Here is a 20,907-nt window from a genome sequence, read left to right on the forward strand (position 1 = left end):
GCAAAAAAACTGGATTGGTTGAATTAAAGCAGAACATCTTTATATTCACAAGGAAAATATATTTACTAAACCTTACTGTTGCAGCTCAAAAATAAATGCCTTGCCACCCCCTACTCCCCCATAAGATGAAATTAAAATGTGCAGCTTATGCATGAGCCAAGTCACTGTTAATAGCTCACAAACTGAGCTGTACGCTCTTAACATTAACTCTCATCACTGGCTGTTACAGATTGATCTTCTTGGGGTTGCAAACACTGTCCATTTCCTGCTATTTGGAAAGCATATGGATGTCAGCAAACAAGGTTCACGGTGCATACCCAGGCCTACGCTCTGCAGGTATTTTTAATGGCATTACTTCTGTGTTGGTAAATGAAGTGTAAAATCAATGAGCTAGTTTGTATTGCTAAATGAGTTAGTACCATCAATAATGTAGTGACGTGTATGCTCTTGTTTAAAATGGGCTGGACATTTTGCTGCTAATGCATTGGGTGGTGTATCAATTGTTACACTTGTGGTTCCCATGCATTTTTTGACACTTTTTTGCTAAGAATCGTATCAAAGTTCATTCACCACTTGGAGTGGCCTGGCTTTCCTGTCAAGTAATGCATCTTTTGAAAAGGATATTAGAAGATGAGGCTCTGTTCACCTCCCTTCCTCACTACAACACCTCCCCCCCCCCCCCCCCCCCCCCTCCCCAGAGGGAAATGTTTAGTTACTGTTCCACAGCCCCCAAAAATCATTAAATTCATCTTGACATGAATATGCCATGCATTCCCCTTGTCCACCAAATAGCCCATGCTAAGCTTGACCCTTTGAATTTTTTCTCCCTTTGGATTAATTATTTCTCATTATGCCCTTTTTCTCTACCCCCGTATCACCAGGACTTCCTATTTCATTTTTGACACACTGGATCAGGTGGCCAAAGAGATGAGGATGAGTAATTTTGATCCCAGATGTTTGCCATTACAATTGTTTTTGAGCTGAATGTACTGGTAGCTTGGTGACTATTTTGTTAAAGCAGAAACGCCAGTTCTGTCCTCATCACCAATCTCACACTGGGGGATTAACCTGTATCCTTCCAGCTCCCCAATCTCTGGTGTTTCTCATTGGTGCCCGACCTGAATTTAACTCCTGCCTGTTTTGCAGTTCCTCTTTTATTTGATATATGGATGTCATTTGCATTTCGCTAGATGCTTTGTTCCCCGCAATGCTCTTGTTCATGACTCTGACTAGTGCTCTCATTGAGTCCGAAGGTTGAGGGTTCAACCTTTAACCTAGGCTACATTCCAGTGCATACCCTGAAGAGAATGGCCTTTGTCTAAAGTGCTGTCTTTCAGATGAGATACTAATCTAAGCCCTGCCTGCTCTTGGGTGGATGTAAAAGTGATATTTCAAATGAACAGGGGCTTTCCCCATGGTGGCCTGATGTGTCTCAACCAACATCACAAACAGATTATCTGATGATTAGCTCACGACTCCCACATTTTCCCTACATTAAAACTGTGGCTGCAATTCAGAAAGTTGCATCAGCTGTAAAGTATTTTAGGATGTCCTTAAGTTCTGAAAGGTGCTATAATAAACTGAATTTTTTTTGTATTTTTACAGCATGGAACCATGTTTCTATGCGGAGTTGTGGACCAGCTTCTTTGAAACGATTCTGAATGCAGGAGATGCATCCTCTGTCTCAATACTGCGTGACCTGCAGCAGGCAGTGACTGATGTAATTGAACCAGATTATGAGGTGCTGTATGGTGATGCTTTCCTACCAGCACCCAATCATTGTTGAATATAAGGTGATTTTTAAACACTACTGTTATTTCAGGATCATATTTTTCTATTGTTCTGAAATTTTTTTATTGTTCTGAATAAAGTTGCGTGCGTATGCTTTTAATTTTTCATTGCTGTAATGATTGCATCCAAGTTGCAGACTTCTAAAAAACTAAAAGATCTAGAGTACATCTTTTCAAAAAAACTCCAATCCTTCCTCTTTTTCTTTGAGATCCGCTAACTTGATGCTGACTGCGGATTAAATCTGGGGATCTTTCCAGAACTGTGTGGTTTCATAGCTCACTAATACAAGGATATTTATTGAGTTACTGAACATACATCATTTTTCTCTATTTTCTATGACTATGGTGAATACAATGATCGTATTGTATAAAAATACTTTTACAACTTTCTACATTTTTTTTGATATCCTCACTAAAGATGGTATATAAATGCAGAAAACATTGATAAATGAAAACCAATCCAGTTTCCCCACAACCACAATACAGCAGTGGAGTTGCTGACCCATTCAAATCAAAGGTTTCCGCACCATGATCTCTGGCCTAAGTTAGGTGATTTCAACTAGCCTCCTTGCATCACTGGGTTAGAAAGGGAACAAGGATCAGGGTTCACTCTCCTGGTTCCCCAGCCCTGTGTGAATTGGGTGTCAATGGCGCCTTCCACCATTGTATAGTGAGAAAGTTGTGAATAGGAGTCACTTAATTGAAATAAGAAATCGATAGTTATGAATTTGTATCCGTAAGGAGGAAAATTGCATTATGGATGAGATGACTTGAGGTAAATATATTCTTGGGATATGCACATTGCTGGCAAGGCTGGGTATTGGTTACCAATCCCCAGTCACCCATACAGATGGTGGTGGGCTGTCTTGAAGTGTTGGAGTCCATGTGATGATTAAGCTTTCACAATGCTGTTAGGTGTAAGGAGTTCAGACTATTTGCAATCTGGGAAGTGTGTTGTGTGGTAGGAGTTTAGAGGGGTTTTGGAGATTAGACAATCTCCCAAAGCATGCAGCTGGAGTCCATGGTCCTTTAAACCAGAATTACTTATTTACAGCAAGTATTTGCCCATCTGGACCTACAGAGGTAAGAGCTCATTCTCTCTCCAAGATTTCTCTCACTGCTCAGTCATGTATTCTGACATCATTGTTATGTCAACATCATGTATGGTTCTGACAACCCTTTGCAAGAAGCAATGGATCCTGAATAGCTTTTGCTCATTTTTCACAAGATGTGGGCTTTGATGTGCAGGCCAGCATTTATTATCTAATCTTAATTGTCCCTGGAAGATCGAGCAAGCTGCCTTCTCAACCACTGTGTGATGTAAGTGCACCCGTAGTGTATTAGGTAGGGAGTTACAGGATTTTTGACCCAGTGATGACGAAGAAGCAGTGATCTATTTCCGAGTTAGGATGTTGCATGACTTGGTGGTTGTGTTCTCATGCACGTGCTGCCTTTATTTGCTGGATTGTAGAGATCATGGATTTTGGGAGTTGGTGCGGAAGAAACTTTGGAGAGTTTCTTCACTACACTTTCAATGTTTAAAATGGTGGATTGACTGTCAGTCGAGCAGGTAGTTTTGTCCTGGATGGTATTGAACTTGGATGTTGTTGGGAGTCGCAAACACCCAGTCAAGTAGACAGTATTCCAACGCATTCCTGACGTGTGCTTTAGAGACTCGGGAGGTGTATTACTTGCACCAGAATACCCAACCTCTGTGCAGCTTTTGTAAACATAGTATTTATGTGGCTGATCCAGTTCAGTTTCATATTGATGGTGGGGAATTGACAATGATAATGTCAATGGGAGCTGTTAGGCTCTTATTGGTGATGGCCATCACCTGACACTTGTGTGGCACTAATGTTACTTGCGTCTTATTAGACCAAGTTTGAATGTTGTTCAAGTTTTGCATGTGGCACAGACCGTTTCATTACCTGAAAAGTTGCAAATGGAGCTAAGCATTGCAATTATCAGTGAAGATTAATTATGGAGGGAAGATACAGGTGGTTGGGCTAGGACATTCCCCTGAGGAATCCCTGCAGTAATGACCTGAAGCTGAAATGATTGGCCTTCAACAACCATCTTGTTTTTTGTTGGGTGCAACTGCAGAGTTTGTCCCAGATACCCATTGACTTTAATTTTACGAGGGATCCTTGATGCTGCACGCAATCAAATGCTAGCTTGAAGTTGAGGGTAGTCACTCACCTGTGGAATTTTATCCATGTTAGGACCAAGGCTGTAAAGAGGTCTGGAGGTGAATGGCCTTTTGGAACATCAGTGAGAGGTTGTTGGTGACTAAATGCAGCTTGATCACACAATTAATGACAACTTCCATCACTTTCAAGATAGTCTAATGGGATAATATTGGCCAGGTTGGGCTTGTCTTGGGTTGCATGAGTGTTCATGCGGATCTTTGAACACATGGGGAAGGATATCCCACAAGGTAGGGAAATCTGAGTAGATATCATTCTCAAATTGATGAACAGCCAGTGATGATGAATCTAACCAGTGCAATTTCAAGCCCATTTATAGAATCCCGACAGTACATAAGGAGGCCAATCGAATCTGTACCGACCACATTTAATATACACCTTGGCGATAATTGAGAAATTGCAAACTCCACCACAGGATTTGCAAACAGTTTAAACCAGTTCTGATTTAAGATGGTTTAGCATATCCATATCTCAGATTCTCTGGGTCTCTCCATCTCCAATAACAACCAGAGGAATTATTTTCATGCTTGCAGGATTTGCTTCCTGGTGGATCCTGGTAGAAGCCTGCGAGTGACTTTTGTGGGGGTACCTTCAAGTGTCTTCATTGTCCGCACAATCTTGGCAGGGTGTTAGTCAGACTTTGGTAACATAAATCGCAAAGGCCTGGTTCGTCTTATCACTGCAGCCTTCACCTGCCTTTTTGGATCACACTTTGTCACCTTCGCCAGCCTTGTTGCTGTGGGTAGTCCTACCACAAGCAAGGAGTTGTCCATGGCATTGCTCCAGGGATTGTTGGAGAGTGCACAATCCTCTCCATTACATCAAGACGGCGATTCCCCCAATTACACTTCCAAGGTTTCTGCCAAACTTAATTTACATAAACCAGTGATGTACATGGACCTTTTATCCTAAACTGCTGTCCATCACTATCCACCATGAGACAGGATGTGATGTATAATCCCATGTACCCTGTAGCCAGAACAGAGCAGCTGTCCAAAAGATCAGAGGTGTCTACATAACCTCTCAATGCCTGTATATAGTCTTGTCTTCAAATAAACTCATTGTTTTACCAATCCTTGTTGTATGATTGATACGTTTGCAACAAACAGAAGAACGCAAACTAGCCAAATGTCAAATCAAATCATTAAAGCAGTGTGATAGAAATTAATTGCTCTTTCCCCTTTATCACTTAAGACATCAAGGCATACTCTTTATTTTGCTGTCGTTTTAACATAGCTGAAACAGGCGGTTCACTGAGTAACCTGATTTGTAATGTCATTCTCAATGATGCTGCGTTTTTCAACCATTGCATTGACGTAAATTTTTCAGTTTCTTGATAATTTAACTTCTTTAATGTGGAAACATTTAAAACATGTTGACTCGATCTGTAGACCAAACAAAATCAATATTCTCGAACCAGTGCAATCTCTCGGTTTCTACAGGAGCTTATTGTAAGTTAATTGGGCAGAGCCAGAATCAAAATCAATTCTTATTTTAAATCCCCCAATTTTTACACCTAATTCAGCTCCGATTACACTGATAACTAGAGACAGTAAGAAGTCTCACAACAGCAGTCCAACAGGTTTATTTGGTAGCACGAGTGGAGAGTTGGGTTCACAAACACGGCATATATAGACACAGACTCAATGACAAGATAATGGTTGGAATGTGAGTCTTAACAGGTAATCAAGTCTTTACAGATGCAGACAATGTGAATGGAGAGAGGTTAAGCACAGGCTGGCATCTCCTCATCACTGATAACTAGCAGAAACTGGACTGCCCCATTCTCCCACCAAACCTAGCTTTAAATCACAACTATACTGTTACTGAAGGGAAAATAAAATAATGGACTGAAGACATTGTAAATATTGACACGTATAGACATGTAGAATGAGCTCACTGATATATAATATTGAGCTAGGTTAAAACGAGGGAAAGCTGCAGCTGAAGGGAATGGGTAAGAATACAAAGAAACTTTGCCAGTGTGTAGGGAATAGTTTCATTTGCAATAACACCTGCAAAAGATGAAAGTGAGAGATTAACAGCAACTGTGGCAACAGATGCAGAGGTAACAATATCTGATCTATATATTTGCGCTAACTGATGAAACGTTCTACTCTTTCAAAGGAGTAAGGATCTCCTTGGATATCTTAATATTATTGGTACCTATATTTTAGAAACACTCAATCAAAGAACAATACAGCACAGGAACAGGCCCTTCGGCCCTCCAAGCCCGTGCCGCTCCCTGGTCCAAACTAGACCATTCTTTTGTATCCCTCCATTCCCACGCCGTTCATATGGCTGTCTAGATAAGTCTTAAACGTTCCCAGTGTGTCCGCCTCCACCACCTTGCCTAGCAGCGCATTCCAGGCCCCCACCACCTTCTGTGTAAAATATGTCCTTCTGATATCTGTTAAACCTCCCCCCCCCCCCCTTCACCTTGAACCTATGAGCCCTCGTGAACGTCACCACCGACCTGGGGAAAAGCATTCCACCGTTCACCCTATCTATGCCTTTCATAATTTTATACACCTCTATTAAGTCTCCCCTCATCCTCCGTCTTTCCAGGGAGAACAACCCCAGTTTATCCAATCTCTCCTCATAACTAAGCCCCTCCATACCAGGCAACATCCTGGTAAACCTCCTCTGTACTCTCTCCAAAGCCTCCACGTCCTTCTGGTAGTGTGGCGACCAGAACGGGACGCAGTATTCCAAATGCGGCCGAACCAACGTTCTATACATCTGCAACATCAGACCCCAACTTTTATACTCTATGCCCCGTCCTATAAAGGCAAGCATGCCATATGCCTTATTCACCACCCTTCTCCACCTGTGACGTCACCTTCAAGGATCTGTGGACTTGCACCCCCAGGTCCCTCTGCGTATCTACACCCTTTATGGTTCTGCCATTTATCGTGGTTATTATTTCTACCAAAATGCATCACTTCGCATTTATCAGGATTGAACTCCATCTGCCATTTCTTTGCCCAAATTTCCAGCCTATCTATATCCTTCTGTAGCTTCTGACAATGCTCCTCACTATCTGCAAGTCCTGCCAATTTTGTGTCGTCCGCAAACTTACCGATCACCCCAGTTACACCTTCTTCCAGATCGTTTATATAAATCACAAACAGCAGAGGTCCCAGTACAGAGCCCTGCGGAACACCACTAGTCACAGGCCTCCAGCCGGAAAAAGACCCTTCCACTACCACCCTCTGTCTTCTGTGACCAAGCCAGTTCTCCACCCATCTAGCCACCTCCCCCTTTATCCCATGAGATCCAACCTTTTTCACCAGCCTACCATGAGGCACTTTGTCAAACGCTTTACTAAAGTCCATATAGACGACATCCACGGCCCTTCCCTCATCAACCATTCTGGTCTCTTCTTCAAAAAACTCCACCAGGTTAGTGAGGCATGACCTCCCTCTCACAAAACCATGCTGACTACCGTTAATGAGTTTATTCCTTTCTAAATGCGCATACATCCTATCTCTAAGGATCTTCTCTAACAACTTCCCCACCACGGACGTCAAGCTCACCGGCCTATAATTACCCGGGTTATCCTTCCTACCCTTCTTAAATAATGGGACCACATTAGCTATCCTTCAATCCTCTGGGACCTCACCTGTGTCCAGTGACGAGACAAAGATTTGCGTCAGAGGCCCAGCGATTTCATCTCTCGTCTCCCTGAGCATATAAATGTTACAGCACAGAAGGAGGCCATTTGGCCCATCTTGTCCATGCCAGCCTGAGGACACTGAGGTGCCCTTTCTAATCCCACTTTCCTGCATCTGGCCCATAGTCAACAGCACTTGAGGTGTAGATCAAGGTACAGAGAGTTTAGGGTCTCTGCCTCCACCATCAACTTGAGCAGCGAATTCCAGACGGCACGGTGGCACAGTGGTTAGCACTGCTGCCTCACAGTGCTAGGGTCCCAGTTTCAATTCCAGCCTTGAGTAACTGTGGAGTTTGCACATTCTCCCTGTGTCTGCATGTGTTTCCTCCGGGTGCTCCGGTTTCCTCCCACACTCCAAAGATGTGTGGGTTAGGTTGATTGGCTATGCTAAATTGACCCTAATGTCAGGGGGATTAGGAGATTAAATGCTTGGGGTTGTGGGAATAGGGTCTGAGTGGGATTGTGGTCGGTACAGACTTGGGCCGAATGGCTTCCTTCTGTACTGTAGGGATTCTATAATGATTCAGACACCCACTACCCTTTGCATAAAAAGTCCTTCCTCACATCCCCTCTACACCTTCTGCCACTTGTCTTGAATCTGTGTCCTCTGGTTCTAGAATTGTCCATTAAGGGAAACAATTTTACCCTGTCCCCTCTATCTCTTCTAATAATTTTGTACACCTCAATCAGGTCATCCTTCAGCCTTCTTTGTTCCAAGGAAATAACCCCAACCTCTGCAATCTCTCCTCGTAGCTGCATCTTTCTAGCCCTGGAAGCATTTTTATAAACTATCTCTGCACACTCTCCAGAGCAATTATGTCCTCCTTGTAATATGGTGACCAGAACTGCACACACTACTCCAGTTATGGCCTCACCAGTGTTTTATACAATTCCAGCATTTAATATTTACTGTTATATTTTATACCTCTGCCAATGAAGGAGAGCATTCCATATGCCTTCCTTACAAACTTGTCGACTTGAATTGCTGCCTTTAGGGACCTGTACTTGTACGCCAAGATCTCTCACTTCATCTACCCCTCCTAATATGTTCCCATTTATTGTGTACTTCTATAACTGTTTGACCTCCCTAATTGCATAGCCTCGCATTTCTGTTAAAATCTATCTGCCACTTTACCACCCACTTCTATGTACACAACATCCACTGCACTACCTTCGTCACCCCTTCTTGTCACTTCCTCAAAGAATTCAATCATATTTTTGAGGCAAGACCTTAATCTAACAAATCCATGCTGACCAACCCTGACTTGCTTATGCTTTTCTACGTGACAGTTAATTCTATCTCTCAAGATCGATTCTACCAATCTGTCCACCACCATTGTAAAACTAACTGGCCTATAAACGTTTGGCGTTTCCTTCAATCCTTTTTTAAACAATGGAACCACATTTGCATTTCCCCAGTCCTCCAGTACCTCCCTTGTATTTAGTGAGGATTGGAAAATCATCCTCAGAGCATCTGCTATTTCCTCCCTGACCACCTTCAGCAGCCTCAGAAACAATCCATCTGGCCATGGCGGCTTAATATATTGGTAAAGCATCTTTGGGTTTTCTTTAACTTCACTTACTAATCTTTTTTCATGCCCTCTCTTCGATTTCCTTATTTCCTTTTTTCACTTCATCCCCGCACTTCCTATATTCATCTAGGCTATGTGCAGTGCTTAGTTCCTTGTGCCTATCACATGCTTCTTTTTTCTGTATGAACTTCCCCTATATACCTCTAGACAGTCAGGGGAGGTCTAGGTTTGGCAGTACCACTCTTATTTTTGAAGGGTACATATCTACATGGTACATTGAGGATCTCGATTGTTAGAGCTTCCCACTGGGTTTCCACTGATTCATCCTCTAGCAGTGCTGTCTAAGCCAAGTCCCTTCTCATACCTGCAAAGTTTGCCTCCCCCAGTTCAAAACTTTTACTCCTGCTTTATCTCTGTCCTTTTCCATGGTAATGTTAAATATAATGAATTGTGATCACTATCCCTATTTTGGTTGCCAACTGTCACTTCACCAACTTGCCCTTCTTCGTTCCCCAAGACGAGAGCTAGAATTGCATCTCCTTTCGTTGGGTTTGTCACTAATTAGTTGAAAACATTTTCCTGGACACACTGCATGAATATTTCTCCCTGAGCACCCCATATATTATTTGAATCCCAGTTGATATTGGGATAGTTAAAGTCTCCTACTATTGCCCTCTTGTTCTTACAGGCAGAAGTTTGCCTACATATTTGTTCTTCTATTTTCTTTTCACTATTTGGGGGGGCTGTAGTATACTTCCAGTTATGTGACTGCCTCTTTTTATTTCTAAAGTCAACCATAAAGCCTCGTTTGTTGACCCATTCAGTATATTATCCCTTCTTACACTGAAATTGATTCTTTAACCATTAGTGCTACTCCCCCTTCTTTTTTTTATCTCCCACTTGATTGTATTTGAAAACTCGAACCAGGGATATTGAGCTGCCAATTTTGCCCTCTGTAAGCCAGGTTTCCATTATAGCAATGACATCTTGCTGCCATGAGTCCAGCTGTGCCCTTAACTCATCTACCTTGTTGGTAATGCTACTTGCATTGGAGTATAAACAGTTTTACCTCATCAATTTCCCTTGCTGGACACTTCAGCTGCTTTAGTTGATCCTACGTCACTTTCAGAATTCCTCTCCCAGAAGTGTCCCTCGGAGGTCCAGTGCTGTCCGCTCCCCGAAGAGGCCCTAAGCCTCACGCTCCCTTTATTCTCCACTCCCAAGAGTGTCCCTCGCAGGTCTGGTGCTCTCCATTCCCTGAAGGTAAGTCATATCTGAATGCTGTTCTAATTCTGATTTTGGCCATCCCCAATATTTCATCTTTCCATGGGTATACTTTCAGCCCTTAAAATCTGGCGCTCCTTCCTTATCCTCTCCATGGCACTCAGAGTCATAGAGGTTTACAGCATGGAAACAGGCCCTTTGGCCCAACTTGTCCATGCTGCCCAGTTTACCTCTAAGCTAGTCTCAATTGCCTGCATTTGCCCCATATCCCTCTTTACCCATGTAAGCTTACCTCTTTGACCAAACTTTTGGTCATTGGTGCTTCTGGCCCAGATTGTGCGGCAGTACTGACAGCAAAACTGTCAACAATTGCCATAATTCCTCAGCTGAAACAGACAGCAACTTCAGGTGTCCATAGTGATTCTATGCTTCCCAGATAGTATGCTGCTAACTTCTCTTCAGAGCGCGATCCTTAAGCAATCAGTGAATTGACGAACTAAATTTCACTGTAAAAGCAAAAGCTTAGTGAATGAGGTGTAATTGGGTCTTTAAACTGGATGATTACTGATCCGTGATTAATGCTGAGCAGCCTCACTGATCCGGAAAAGTGAATACGGATACATTTAAGTGTGCGCCCATCCCTCAGATTTTATTCCCTGCAACTTACATAAACTCTAAGATGAGCAGCAAAGGGCCCAATCACAATATGAAAAACTATCTTTAAATTCTGCAGCGAGTGGTTAGGATGTACTGTCTTAGAATGTGGTGGAGGCAGATTGCTTCATGACTTTCAAAAAGGAATTGGAAAAGATCTGCTGGGCTAGAGGAAAGTGCAGGGGAGTAGGAGCAGTTGTGTTCTAAGAGGCTGAACAGTCTCTTTGAGTGTAACCATTCTACAATTCTCAATTCATTCTACTGTTATCACTTAAGTTTTTTTGTTGGCCTTTATCCTTCAGTTCATTGTCCTTTTTTTTTGCTTTAACATCTAATTTTTCTCAGAATATTCACACTGACCAATTTTCCAAACCTTTTCTCCTGAAGTTTCTAGCAGGGGCAGCACAGTGGTTCGCACTGCTGCCTCACAGTGCCAGGGGCACAGGTTCAATTCCAGCCTTGGGTGACTGTGTGGAGTTTGCATATTCTCCCTGCATTTGCGTGGGTTTCCTCCGGGCGCTCCAGTTTCCTCCCACATTCCAAAGACATGCTGGTTAGGTGGAGTGGCTGTGGTAAATTGTCCCTTAGTGTCAGGGATAAATACGTGGGGTTAAATTCCACATCTTTAAAAAGTCAGTTTAATCGGATTAAAATAGAAGCCAAATTATCATTTATTTTATCTGAAATTTTAAATTGAAGGAAGGGAGTTGGTCATTTTAAACTCCCTGATTTGCTGTTGAATATTTCAGTGTGATTGGCTACTTACCCTTATGGCTGGCATCTCTGCTCCTGACCACCTGCAGATTCCCTTCACTTGGCAGGTTTAAGCTGCCATCAGCAAAGGGGCAGTCTGTGCCACATCAATCACCATAGCATTGTCAGCAGCTTTCTTCAAGGTTAGCAGCAAGTGCTGTTGCATCACCATTGAGCACAAAATCCAGCCCATTATCTCCTCCTGTCCCTTTATAGATGTTTGTTTGATAATGCTTCCATGAACTTTGTTAATGCATGTTGTTCTAAAAGGTTATGTTTTATTATCTGTGACTTGGTTTAATAACCTGTAATGATATAATGATGTATTTATGACTATATCCACCAAGCCTCAAAATAAGGAAAATGGGAATATTTCCAACATAATCCCAATTGAGGGAGCAAAAATAGCTTCTAGAATCCCCACAGAGCAGAAGGAGGCCATTCGGCCCATCAAGCCTGCACCAACAACAATCCCACATAGGCCCTCTCCTTGTAACCCCAAGTATTTATCCCTGACACTAAGATACAATTTACCATGGCCACTCCACCCAACCAGCATGTCTTTGGAGTGTGGGAGGAAAGTGGAGCGCCCGGAGGAAACCCATGCAGGGAGAATATGCAAACTCCACCCAGTCACCCAAGACTGGAATTGAACCCATGTCCCTGGCGCTGTGAGGCAGCAGTGCGAACCACTGTGCTGCCCCTGCTAAAAACTTGAGGGGGAAAGGTTTGGAAAATTGGTCAGTGAGAATATTCTGAGAAAAATTAGATGTTAAAACAGAAAAAAGACCAATGAACTGAAGGGTAAAGGCCAAAAGAAACTTAAGTGATAACAGTAGAATGAATTGAGAATTGTAGAATGGTTACAGCTCAAAGAGACTGTTCAGCCTCTTAGAACACAACTGCTCCTACACCCCTGCACTTTCCTCTAGCCCAGCAGATCTTTTCCAATTCCTTTTTGAAAGTCATGGTGCAATCTGCCTCCACCACATTCTCAGACAGTACATCCTAACCACTCGCTGCAGAATTTAAAGATAGTTTTTTCCATATTGTGATTATGCCCTTTGCTGCTCATCTTAGAGCTGATGAAAGTTGCAGGGAATAAAATCTGAGGGTTGGGGGCACACTGAAGAGAATTGAGTAAAAATCAGAAAGTCTTAGGCCTCGTTTCTATTGAAGCAAGCTCAGTGACACCTTTTTGTTAAAAGCAAAATCCTGCGGATGCTGGAATCTGAAACAAAAACAGAAAACGCTGGAAAATCTCAGCAGGTCTGACAGCGTCTGTGGAGAGAGAATAGAGCCAATGTTTTGAATCTGGATCATCCTGATTCTAAACGTTGACTCTATTCTCTCTCCACAGATGCTGTCAGATCTGCTGAGATTTTCTAGCCTTTTCTGTGTTTTGTGACACCTTTCTGTTGTTGGTTAGCTGGATAAACAGCAGGTATTGCCACCGTGATTGAGACATTCCAAACTGAAGACTTCAGCTTGCTCCTTGCAGGAACGCGCACTGCAGCAACATGCCCCCATGTTGCAGATGCATCAGCAGGTTTACATGGCATACATATTGGGCTACCAAGGCACACAAGACCAGGATAATCTCAAACTCTATTGGCGGGCAGAAATAGAGGTGTTTCAAGAGACCAAACACTTCTGCATTCGGAAAAGGGAAATAAATACTCTTGCTCATTAACTCACTTAAAGAGTAAATTTATTTAGAAATGCAGTTATATACATAGTACAATTAAACTTAAATTAACTTTGTACAAATATTAAAATACTATCTTCACACCAATTGCAATATACAGGATTCCAAAGAAATTTGAAAGCAAAAGCCAAAGATGCACAGGTTGAGTGACCCTGACACATTCCACAGCTCCATTGTTTCACTAACAGCCAAGTCACAAGAAACCACGCTCTTGCCTCTGCATCAACAGCGGGACCGCTGTACAACAGCATCCCGTTTCTCACTTAGGAAATGCGGGAGAAGTTATTTCTTTATTTACAATGGAAAAATGGTGAAACTAATCAACACACACCTCCCCGCTACAGCCAAGAGCCCGAGAAACAGATTGGTTACACACACAAAAATAAAAAGCACTGGTTAATTCAAGAACAATTTGGAACACATTCACACAACATCTTGGCACAGGCACACACAAAGCCTCTCGAGACTGCAGAGACAGGAAGGTGGAAACACCAGGGTCCTAGTCATATCATGCTGCTGCTTCATGACCTGTAGCTGTGGATCTGATTATCAGGCTCACTTCATCCCCAAGGAGCTTCACTAGAATGTGGCACTCGAGAGCACAAGGGGATATTTAATGCAAATAGCATAGATGCATTTAAAGGGAAAGCTTGTTAAGTGTGAGGGAGAAAGGAATAGAAAGCTACGCTGACAATAGGCTGGAAAGGTGGCTCTTGAAGCATAAACACCAGCATCGAGCAGCTGGGCTAATGGCTGTAATTTCTGTGGGTGGCGCAGAGATATCTGTGCAGAGTCCAATTCTGGCCAAGGTATCCAAGCAGTTCCCCAAGGTATGTAATATCGGAGTTGGTTCAATGACGGGAGGTGGTTCTTTTCCAAAGAATAGTGCACCTTTGGAACACTGCTGGCTCATGCAGTGAACGTTAATTTACTAAATTCCTTTAAGTGAGAGCAGAACCTGTTTCTGTCTGGGGGAAGAGATCTCCCCACACACACGGCTGGAATTCTACCGCCCCGCCCACTACGGGAATTGGAGCGGGGAGGGGTGTACAATGGAAAGGTCCATTGACCTCGGGCGGGATTTTACAGTTTCGGGATGAGCGAGGCCATAAAATCCCACCCAAGGAGTGGTACCTGGAAATTATCAGGGCCAATGTGATCTGGACTAATTTCGATTGATTGTGGGGTTGGAAGAGAAATTTTCCAAGTTTTTCTTTCCCTGTAATTATCCAGCGTTTCATCTGGTTTAATCGCCTCTCCCAGGATATCATAGAATCCTATAGTGCGGAAGGCCATTCAGCCTATCGAGTCTGCACCGATTACAATCCCACCCAGGCCCTATCCCCACAACCCCATGCATTTACCCTGACACTAATGGACAATTTAGCATGGCCAATCCACCTAACCCGCACATCTTTGGAGTACCATATCAGATGGTGTCTAGGTGGAGGGTGCCTGTTTTGTGTTTGTGTGGGACAGACTGCCTGCATATGTTCAGTTATGCTGAAGTTAACAAGAGTAGGGGCATGAATAGATGCAGGGAGAGTCATCAAACCTCACCAAAAGCTACACAGGTAGCAGGCTACCTGAATAAAAGGGGCATTGGGGCAGTTATATACAAAGTACTGGCTCCCCAGCCACACCCATAACCATTTCTGGCTGGTGGTCGTTGAACAACCATTAGGATGGGATCGCAGCAGAGGAACAAACCCTTCTTAATGGGATGTGGGCATGGCCAACAAAGCTCGCATCTGTTGCTCATCCCTAATATCCCTTGAACTGAATGGTTTGCTTCAGAGGGCAGTGGAGCTGGAGTCATGTGGCAAATTTTCTTCCCTAAAGGACATTCGTGAACCAGATGGGTTTTTACAACGATCAATGATAGTATAATGGTCACCATTATTTGCGTGATTTTGATTACAGAGATTAGCTTTCAATTCCAGATTTTTAATTCAAATAATATTTGATTTCCGCCATGAGGCTTAAGTGGGATGTGAACCCAAGTCCCCAGAGCATTAGCCTGGGCCTCAGATTTACTGCTCCAGTGACACTGCCACTATCTCTGACCTGGAAGATTCCCGATTACTCTGGCAGCCTAGATTCTGGGATTACCAATGTAGAAAGGGAGAAGGGGGCGCAGTTACAGTATCACCAATGTATATGGGGCAACTGCATCCCAGTGTCTGAGGTGGGCATGTCCCAATTTGTCCAGACCCTAGCCCCCTGGGTTTTATCACTGTATCATGCCAGATTTTAAAATTCTTGTGTTCAAATCGCCTCAAGGCCCTCACCCTTCCCCATCTCCTTACCTGCTCTATGGCCAAGCTCGAGAATTCCTTTTCCACCTCCACCTTGCATACACTCCTTTAAAACCTACCTCTCCTATCCCAATATTGCATATAGCTCGGTCTCAAGTTTTGTTTGATAATGTTCCTGTGAAGTGCCTTTGGGATATTTACTGCATTAAAAAAAGCTCTGTAAATGAAAGTGTTGTTCATTTAATTCCAGTTTCCCCCACCACCACCCTCCCCTTTCTACATATTGTCATCTTATTATCCTCCCTGTTGAAGCCTTGCCCTGCAATCCCACTTTTCCTGACCCTTTAACAGAAGAGACCAAAACGGTAGAAACACACACCCACACCATTCACATCAGCAAGGCCAAAAGGGAAAAATAAAGCGATACAGATTTCCACTTAGCCTGTGTGCAGTTTAGGTAAAAGGGGAAGAGAATATCCACCAGTATTTGGTATTCCAGCTATGAAGGACTGCAAGCATTAAGGGGCTGGATTTGATATCAAAAGGTCCCAGCCTTTATGCTACCTGCTTTTACATGGGCAGTTTTTTACTGAATCGAAGGTTTTTACTGCTTGGTTGAGATATACCTGGGGGGCCATGCTGAGAGGGAGTACACACTGACTACCCTTTGAGTCAGTCGTGGTTCAGTGATCGCACTCTGAGCCACAGCCTGTCGGTCCAAGATTCTCCTCAGAGACCGGAGCACGGATTCTAGACCCGTCACATCCAGTGCAGCACTGAGGGGGTGTTTCACTGTCAGAGGTACCGTCTTTCAGCAATAACGGAGACTCCGACTGCCCTCTCTGGTGGGTGTGAAAGATCCCGTGGCACTCTTTGGAACAGCAGGGGAGTCCTCCCCAGCGTCCTGGTCAATATTTGTCCTTCAACAAACATCACTAAATTCTCAGGTCATTTTGGCCTCACTGTTTGTGGGACCTGACGGTGTGCAAATTGGCTGCTATGTTTCCAACAACAGTAACTGCAACTTCAAAGCGGCTTCATTGGCTGGAAAACGCTTTGGGAAGCTCTGAAGTTGTGAAAGGTGCAATATATAAATAAAAGTTCTTTCTTTCTTGTTAAGAGAAACCCATCCTCTTCCACCGCCTCATCGAGCACAGTAGCGTTTCTTGGTCACGGGTGTGAAGTTAAGGAAAAGCCCAGCCTCTGACTGAGATGTCACCTGCTGAAACACCCCAGAGCGGTTTTTGCAAAACCCGATTGTGCACAGAGGTTAAAAATTGGGATACGGCGCTACATCAGCTGTCTCTCCAGAGGTCAACAAATGAACGATGTATCTCAGTTTGTCTTCGATTGCTGGAGAGGTGCGTTTCGCCAATCTGTTCTTGCCCCACCCCCAGAGGTATGCCAGCAGAGTGGGCACGCCGCAGAACACCAACCCGTTTCACAACGCAAATCTCACCAGAGAACTAGTGCCAGCAAGTGGCCTAGAAACCCGGCTGACTTGAGTGGAATTAAGTGGGGGAAAAAATGGGCAAATTATTTGTCCTGATGTCGAACTACACCTTGGTTGATGTTCGAGGGTTCCGAGTTTGCCAAGTTGTGTCTGGTGTGGGGAAGGGGGTTAAGGAATAGCTGGAACCTTCTGGTCTATTACAAGGTGGCCTGGGCAGTGGTTATGGATGGTGAAAACTGGGGATGGCACTGAAGAGTGACTCAGGGGTGGGGCAAAGCATTTAAAATAAGTTTAAACCACCGCCACCCAGCGTCTAGTCTAAGTCCTGTGTTATGAAGGACATTCGGATTATCTGTCACTCGCCCAAGGGTCACCATTCCTAGAATTGCTCCAATATGAGGACAGTGGCTCCAGAGCCGGAATGGGCCCATGCTGAGTGCAGGTACCACTGTGTCCCACTGAGTCAGTCCCACACTGGCTTCAACAGGTGACATGGGGAGTGAGGGAGGGGGAGGGGGTGGGGGTTTCTTTTCCACAGCTCCTGCTATGGGATTTGGGTCAGTTAATTGGATTTGGAGAGTCGTGTGTTGAAGAGGAGGGGGGAGAAAACTTAGCAGCTCACCCCCAACGATCTTACGCATCCTTCAGCAAAGGAATATCTGAAACAAAAGGGAATAGGGTTTGAGTAGAGAGTCACTGGATTAAAGGCTGAGCTATTTGCTCACAATCTTCAGTTAGTTTTCAACTGGTGTAAGGCCCGCTGAAACCAGCAGAGAGAGAGAAACAGAGATGGAGAGAGAGAGAGAGAGAAAAACAGAGAAAGATGGAGAGAGAGAAAAAGACAGATAAAAAGAGTGAGATAGAGAAAGAGAGAGAATGACAGAGACAATGAGAGAAAGAGAGGGAGAGACCGGGTGGGGGCTCAATTTTACAATTCTCCGCCCTCGGATTGAAGGCATGGGGGATAAGTAAAACCCAGTGGGTGGCCTTCCCTCCTCCCTGACCCGTCTGAAATTTTACAGTGGGGTTGGGTGGCCTGCCCATAATTTACCCGTGGCGGGTAGGCCCACGGCAGGCAGGAAGCTTCAGCTGTGTGGGATGGCGTCAGGGGGGTGGGAACCTCCTTTTGCAGTCCCCGTGTCCATTGGTGGAATCCCAGCCCCAAGGTCAGAGGTCGCGTCTTAAAGCGATTAACACTGCTTCCGCCGTTAAATTGCTGGGGGCAGCCATTGGGGTCGCGGGAGGGTTACCATTCCCCCCCCCTCCCACTTTACTACAGGGTGGTGAGGACTGTGGTGTCCTGTCAAATCCACCCCCGAGACACAGAGAGTGCGGGATCTCACTGCATTCTGCTCATTATGGAGTACCCCAGCACTCCCCCAATTCTAGCCTCTTACACATCCCCCATTTTAACTGCTCCACCATTGGCCGCTATGCTTTGGCTACTCAGGCGCTAAGCTCCAAAATTGCCTCTCTAACCCTCCCCACATTACCAACTCCCTCCTTTAAGAGGTTCCTTTGACTTTGAGCAAAGTTCAGATCACATATCCTGCCGTTACGTTTACTGTCAGATTTTGCCTGACCACAGGGCTGTTAAGTGCCTTTGGATGTTCTATTGTATAAAGGGGCTACCTTATCACAGAATCGCTGCAGCGCAGAAGGAGGCCATTCTGCCCATCGGGTCTGCACCGACCACTATCCCACCCAGACCCTGTTCCCATAATCCACGCGTTTACCCTACTAATCCCCCTGACATTAGGGTCAATTTAGCTTGGCCAATCAACCTAAGCTGCACATTTTTGGACTGTGGGAGGAAACCGGAGAACCCGGAGGAAACCCACGCAGACACGGGGAGAATGTGCAAACTCCGCACAGACAGTGATCCAATCCAGGAATTGAACCCGGATCCTTGGCACTGTGAGGCAGCAGTGTTAACCACTGTGCCATCGTGTCACCCCATCTATGTTGTTGCAGATATCCAAACTTATCCTACCCTGTGCACTCCTGCCTTGCAAAATTCACCTCCCACTGCTCCAATCAAAGACCTATAAAGATGTCTGCTTACCGTCAGTAGATCCCAGTGGGGAGGAATAGGACAGAAGGCTCGGGACGTCACTGCTCTCAGAGTCCAGGGTGTCCGAGCAGCGAGACAGACTCAGCACCGATCCATGGGAGGAGTGCACAGGCGAGGAGAAGGAGGGCTGATGAATCAGAACAGTCTCTGAGCGGCTGCCGCTTCCGTGGGCTTCAGCTTCCCTGGGGCTTTCTGGGCGGTTGTCAGTGGCCCTGTTACAGCGAGCGCCTTCCTCCGGAGGCTCCCCACCCGGGACTGGCCCCTCTGCTAAGACGATCTGTACCCGGGAGCCGGAGGGCGGGATGGCAGCGCCCGAACTGCCGTACACAGCTTCTTCGTAGGAGGGCAGAGAGACAGGCACCCCGTCCACTACAATGGACACCTGATCCCCTGACACTCCCTGATCACGCCTGGGGACACAGACACACACACATGGTTAAACCCAACAGGCACGTAACATTGACCCAAACCTCAGGAAATCTTCTGGAACATCAGGAACAGGAGGAGGCCATTCAGCCCCTCAAGCCTATTCAAACATTCAGCTAGATCATGGCTGATCTGCATCTTAACACTATCCCATCCACCCTTGGTTCCATAATCGACTCTCCAGCTCCCCCCTCCACTGACCCTCACACACTCCCAAGAGTTTCCGACTTCCTCAAATGTATCGCCATCCCAGTATCTCAGACCCCCAATCCGCTTTTCCCAGTGTCCCAAACACCCAATTTGATTTTCCCATTGTCCCAGGCTCCTGATCTCCTTTTCCCAGTGTCCCAGGCCCGTGATCCCCTTTTCCCAGTGTCCCAGGCCCTGATCCCCTTTTCCCAGTGCCCCAGGCTCCTGATCCTCTCTTCTCATGTCCCAGGCCCCGATCCGCTTTTCCCAGTGTCCCAGGCCCCTGGTCTGCTTTACCCAGTGTCCCAGGCCCCGATCCGCTTTTCCCAGTGTCCCAGGCCCCTGGTCTGCTTTTCCCAGTGTCCCAGACCCGTGATCCCCCTTTCCCAGGCCCCTGATTCCTTTTTCCCAGTATCCCAGGCCCTGATACCCTTTTCCCAGTGTCCCAGGCCCCTGATCCGCTTTTCCCAGTGTCCCAGGCCTGTGATCCCCCTTTCCCAGCGTCCCAGGCCCCTGATCTCCTTTTCCCAGTGTCCCAGACCTGTGATCCCCCTTTCCCAGTGTCCCAGGACCCCAATCTGCTGTTCCCAGTGTCCCAAGCCCCTGATCTGCTTTTCCCACTTTCTCAGGCCCCTGATCCCCTTTTCCCAGTGTCCCAAGCCCCTCATTCCCTTTTCCCAGTGTCCCAGGCCCCTGATCTTCTTTTCCCAGTGTCCCAGACTCCCAATCCCATTTTCCCAGTGTCCCAGACTCCCAATCCCCTTTACCCAGTGTCCCAGACTCCCAATCCCCTTTTCCCAGTGTCCCAGACTCCCAATGCCTTTTTCCCAGTGTCCCAGACTCCCAATCCCCTTTTCCCAATGTCCCAGACTCTCAATCCCCTTTTCCCAGTGTCCCAGGCCCATGAACTGCTTTTCCCAGTGTCCCAGGCCCGTGATCCCCCTTTCCCAGTGCCTCAGT

General features: G+C 45.4%; 2 protein-coding genes across 4 annotated transcripts in view; one reads left to right on the forward strand and one right to left on the reverse strand.

Moving 5' to 3' along the window:
* The window catches only part of bub1bb (BUB1 mitotic checkpoint serine/threonine kinase Bb), a 133,557-nt gene extending 128,486 nt beyond the window's left edge, over window positions 1-5,071 (forward strand). For all 3 annotated transcript variants that reach the window (XM_078233456.1, XM_078233455.1, XM_078233457.1), the window contains 2 exons: window positions 230-336; window positions 1,606-5,071. In XM_078233456.1, coding sequence (XP_078089582.1) covers window positions 230-336; window positions 1,606-1,786 — 288 coding nt within the window. In that variant the 3' untranslated portion in view covers window positions 1,787-5,071. The remainder of the gene's footprint in view (window positions 1-229; window positions 337-1,605) is intronic.
* An 11,851-nt stretch (window positions 5,072-16,922) lies between these two features.
* susd6 (sushi domain containing 6) overlaps window positions 16,923-20,907 on the reverse strand; it is a 66,378-nt gene continuing 62,393 nt past the window's right edge. The window contains exons 5-6 of the mRNA XM_078233453.1: window positions 19,324-19,742; window positions 16,923-17,917 (exon numbers count right to left, since the gene is read on the reverse strand). Of these exons, the coding sequence (XP_078089579.1) occupies window positions 17,892-17,917; window positions 19,324-19,742 (445 nt within the window). The 3' untranslated portion in view covers window positions 16,923-17,891. The remainder of the gene's footprint in view (window positions 17,918-19,323; window positions 19,743-20,907) is intronic.

The sequence above is a fragment of the Mustelus asterias genome, chromosome 18 (assembly GCF_964213995.1).
Source record: "Mustelus asterias chromosome 18, sMusAst1.hap1.1, whole genome shotgun sequence".
Classification (NCBI taxonomy): Eukaryota; Metazoa; Chordata; class Chondrichthyes; order Carcharhiniformes; family Triakidae; genus Mustelus; species Mustelus asterias.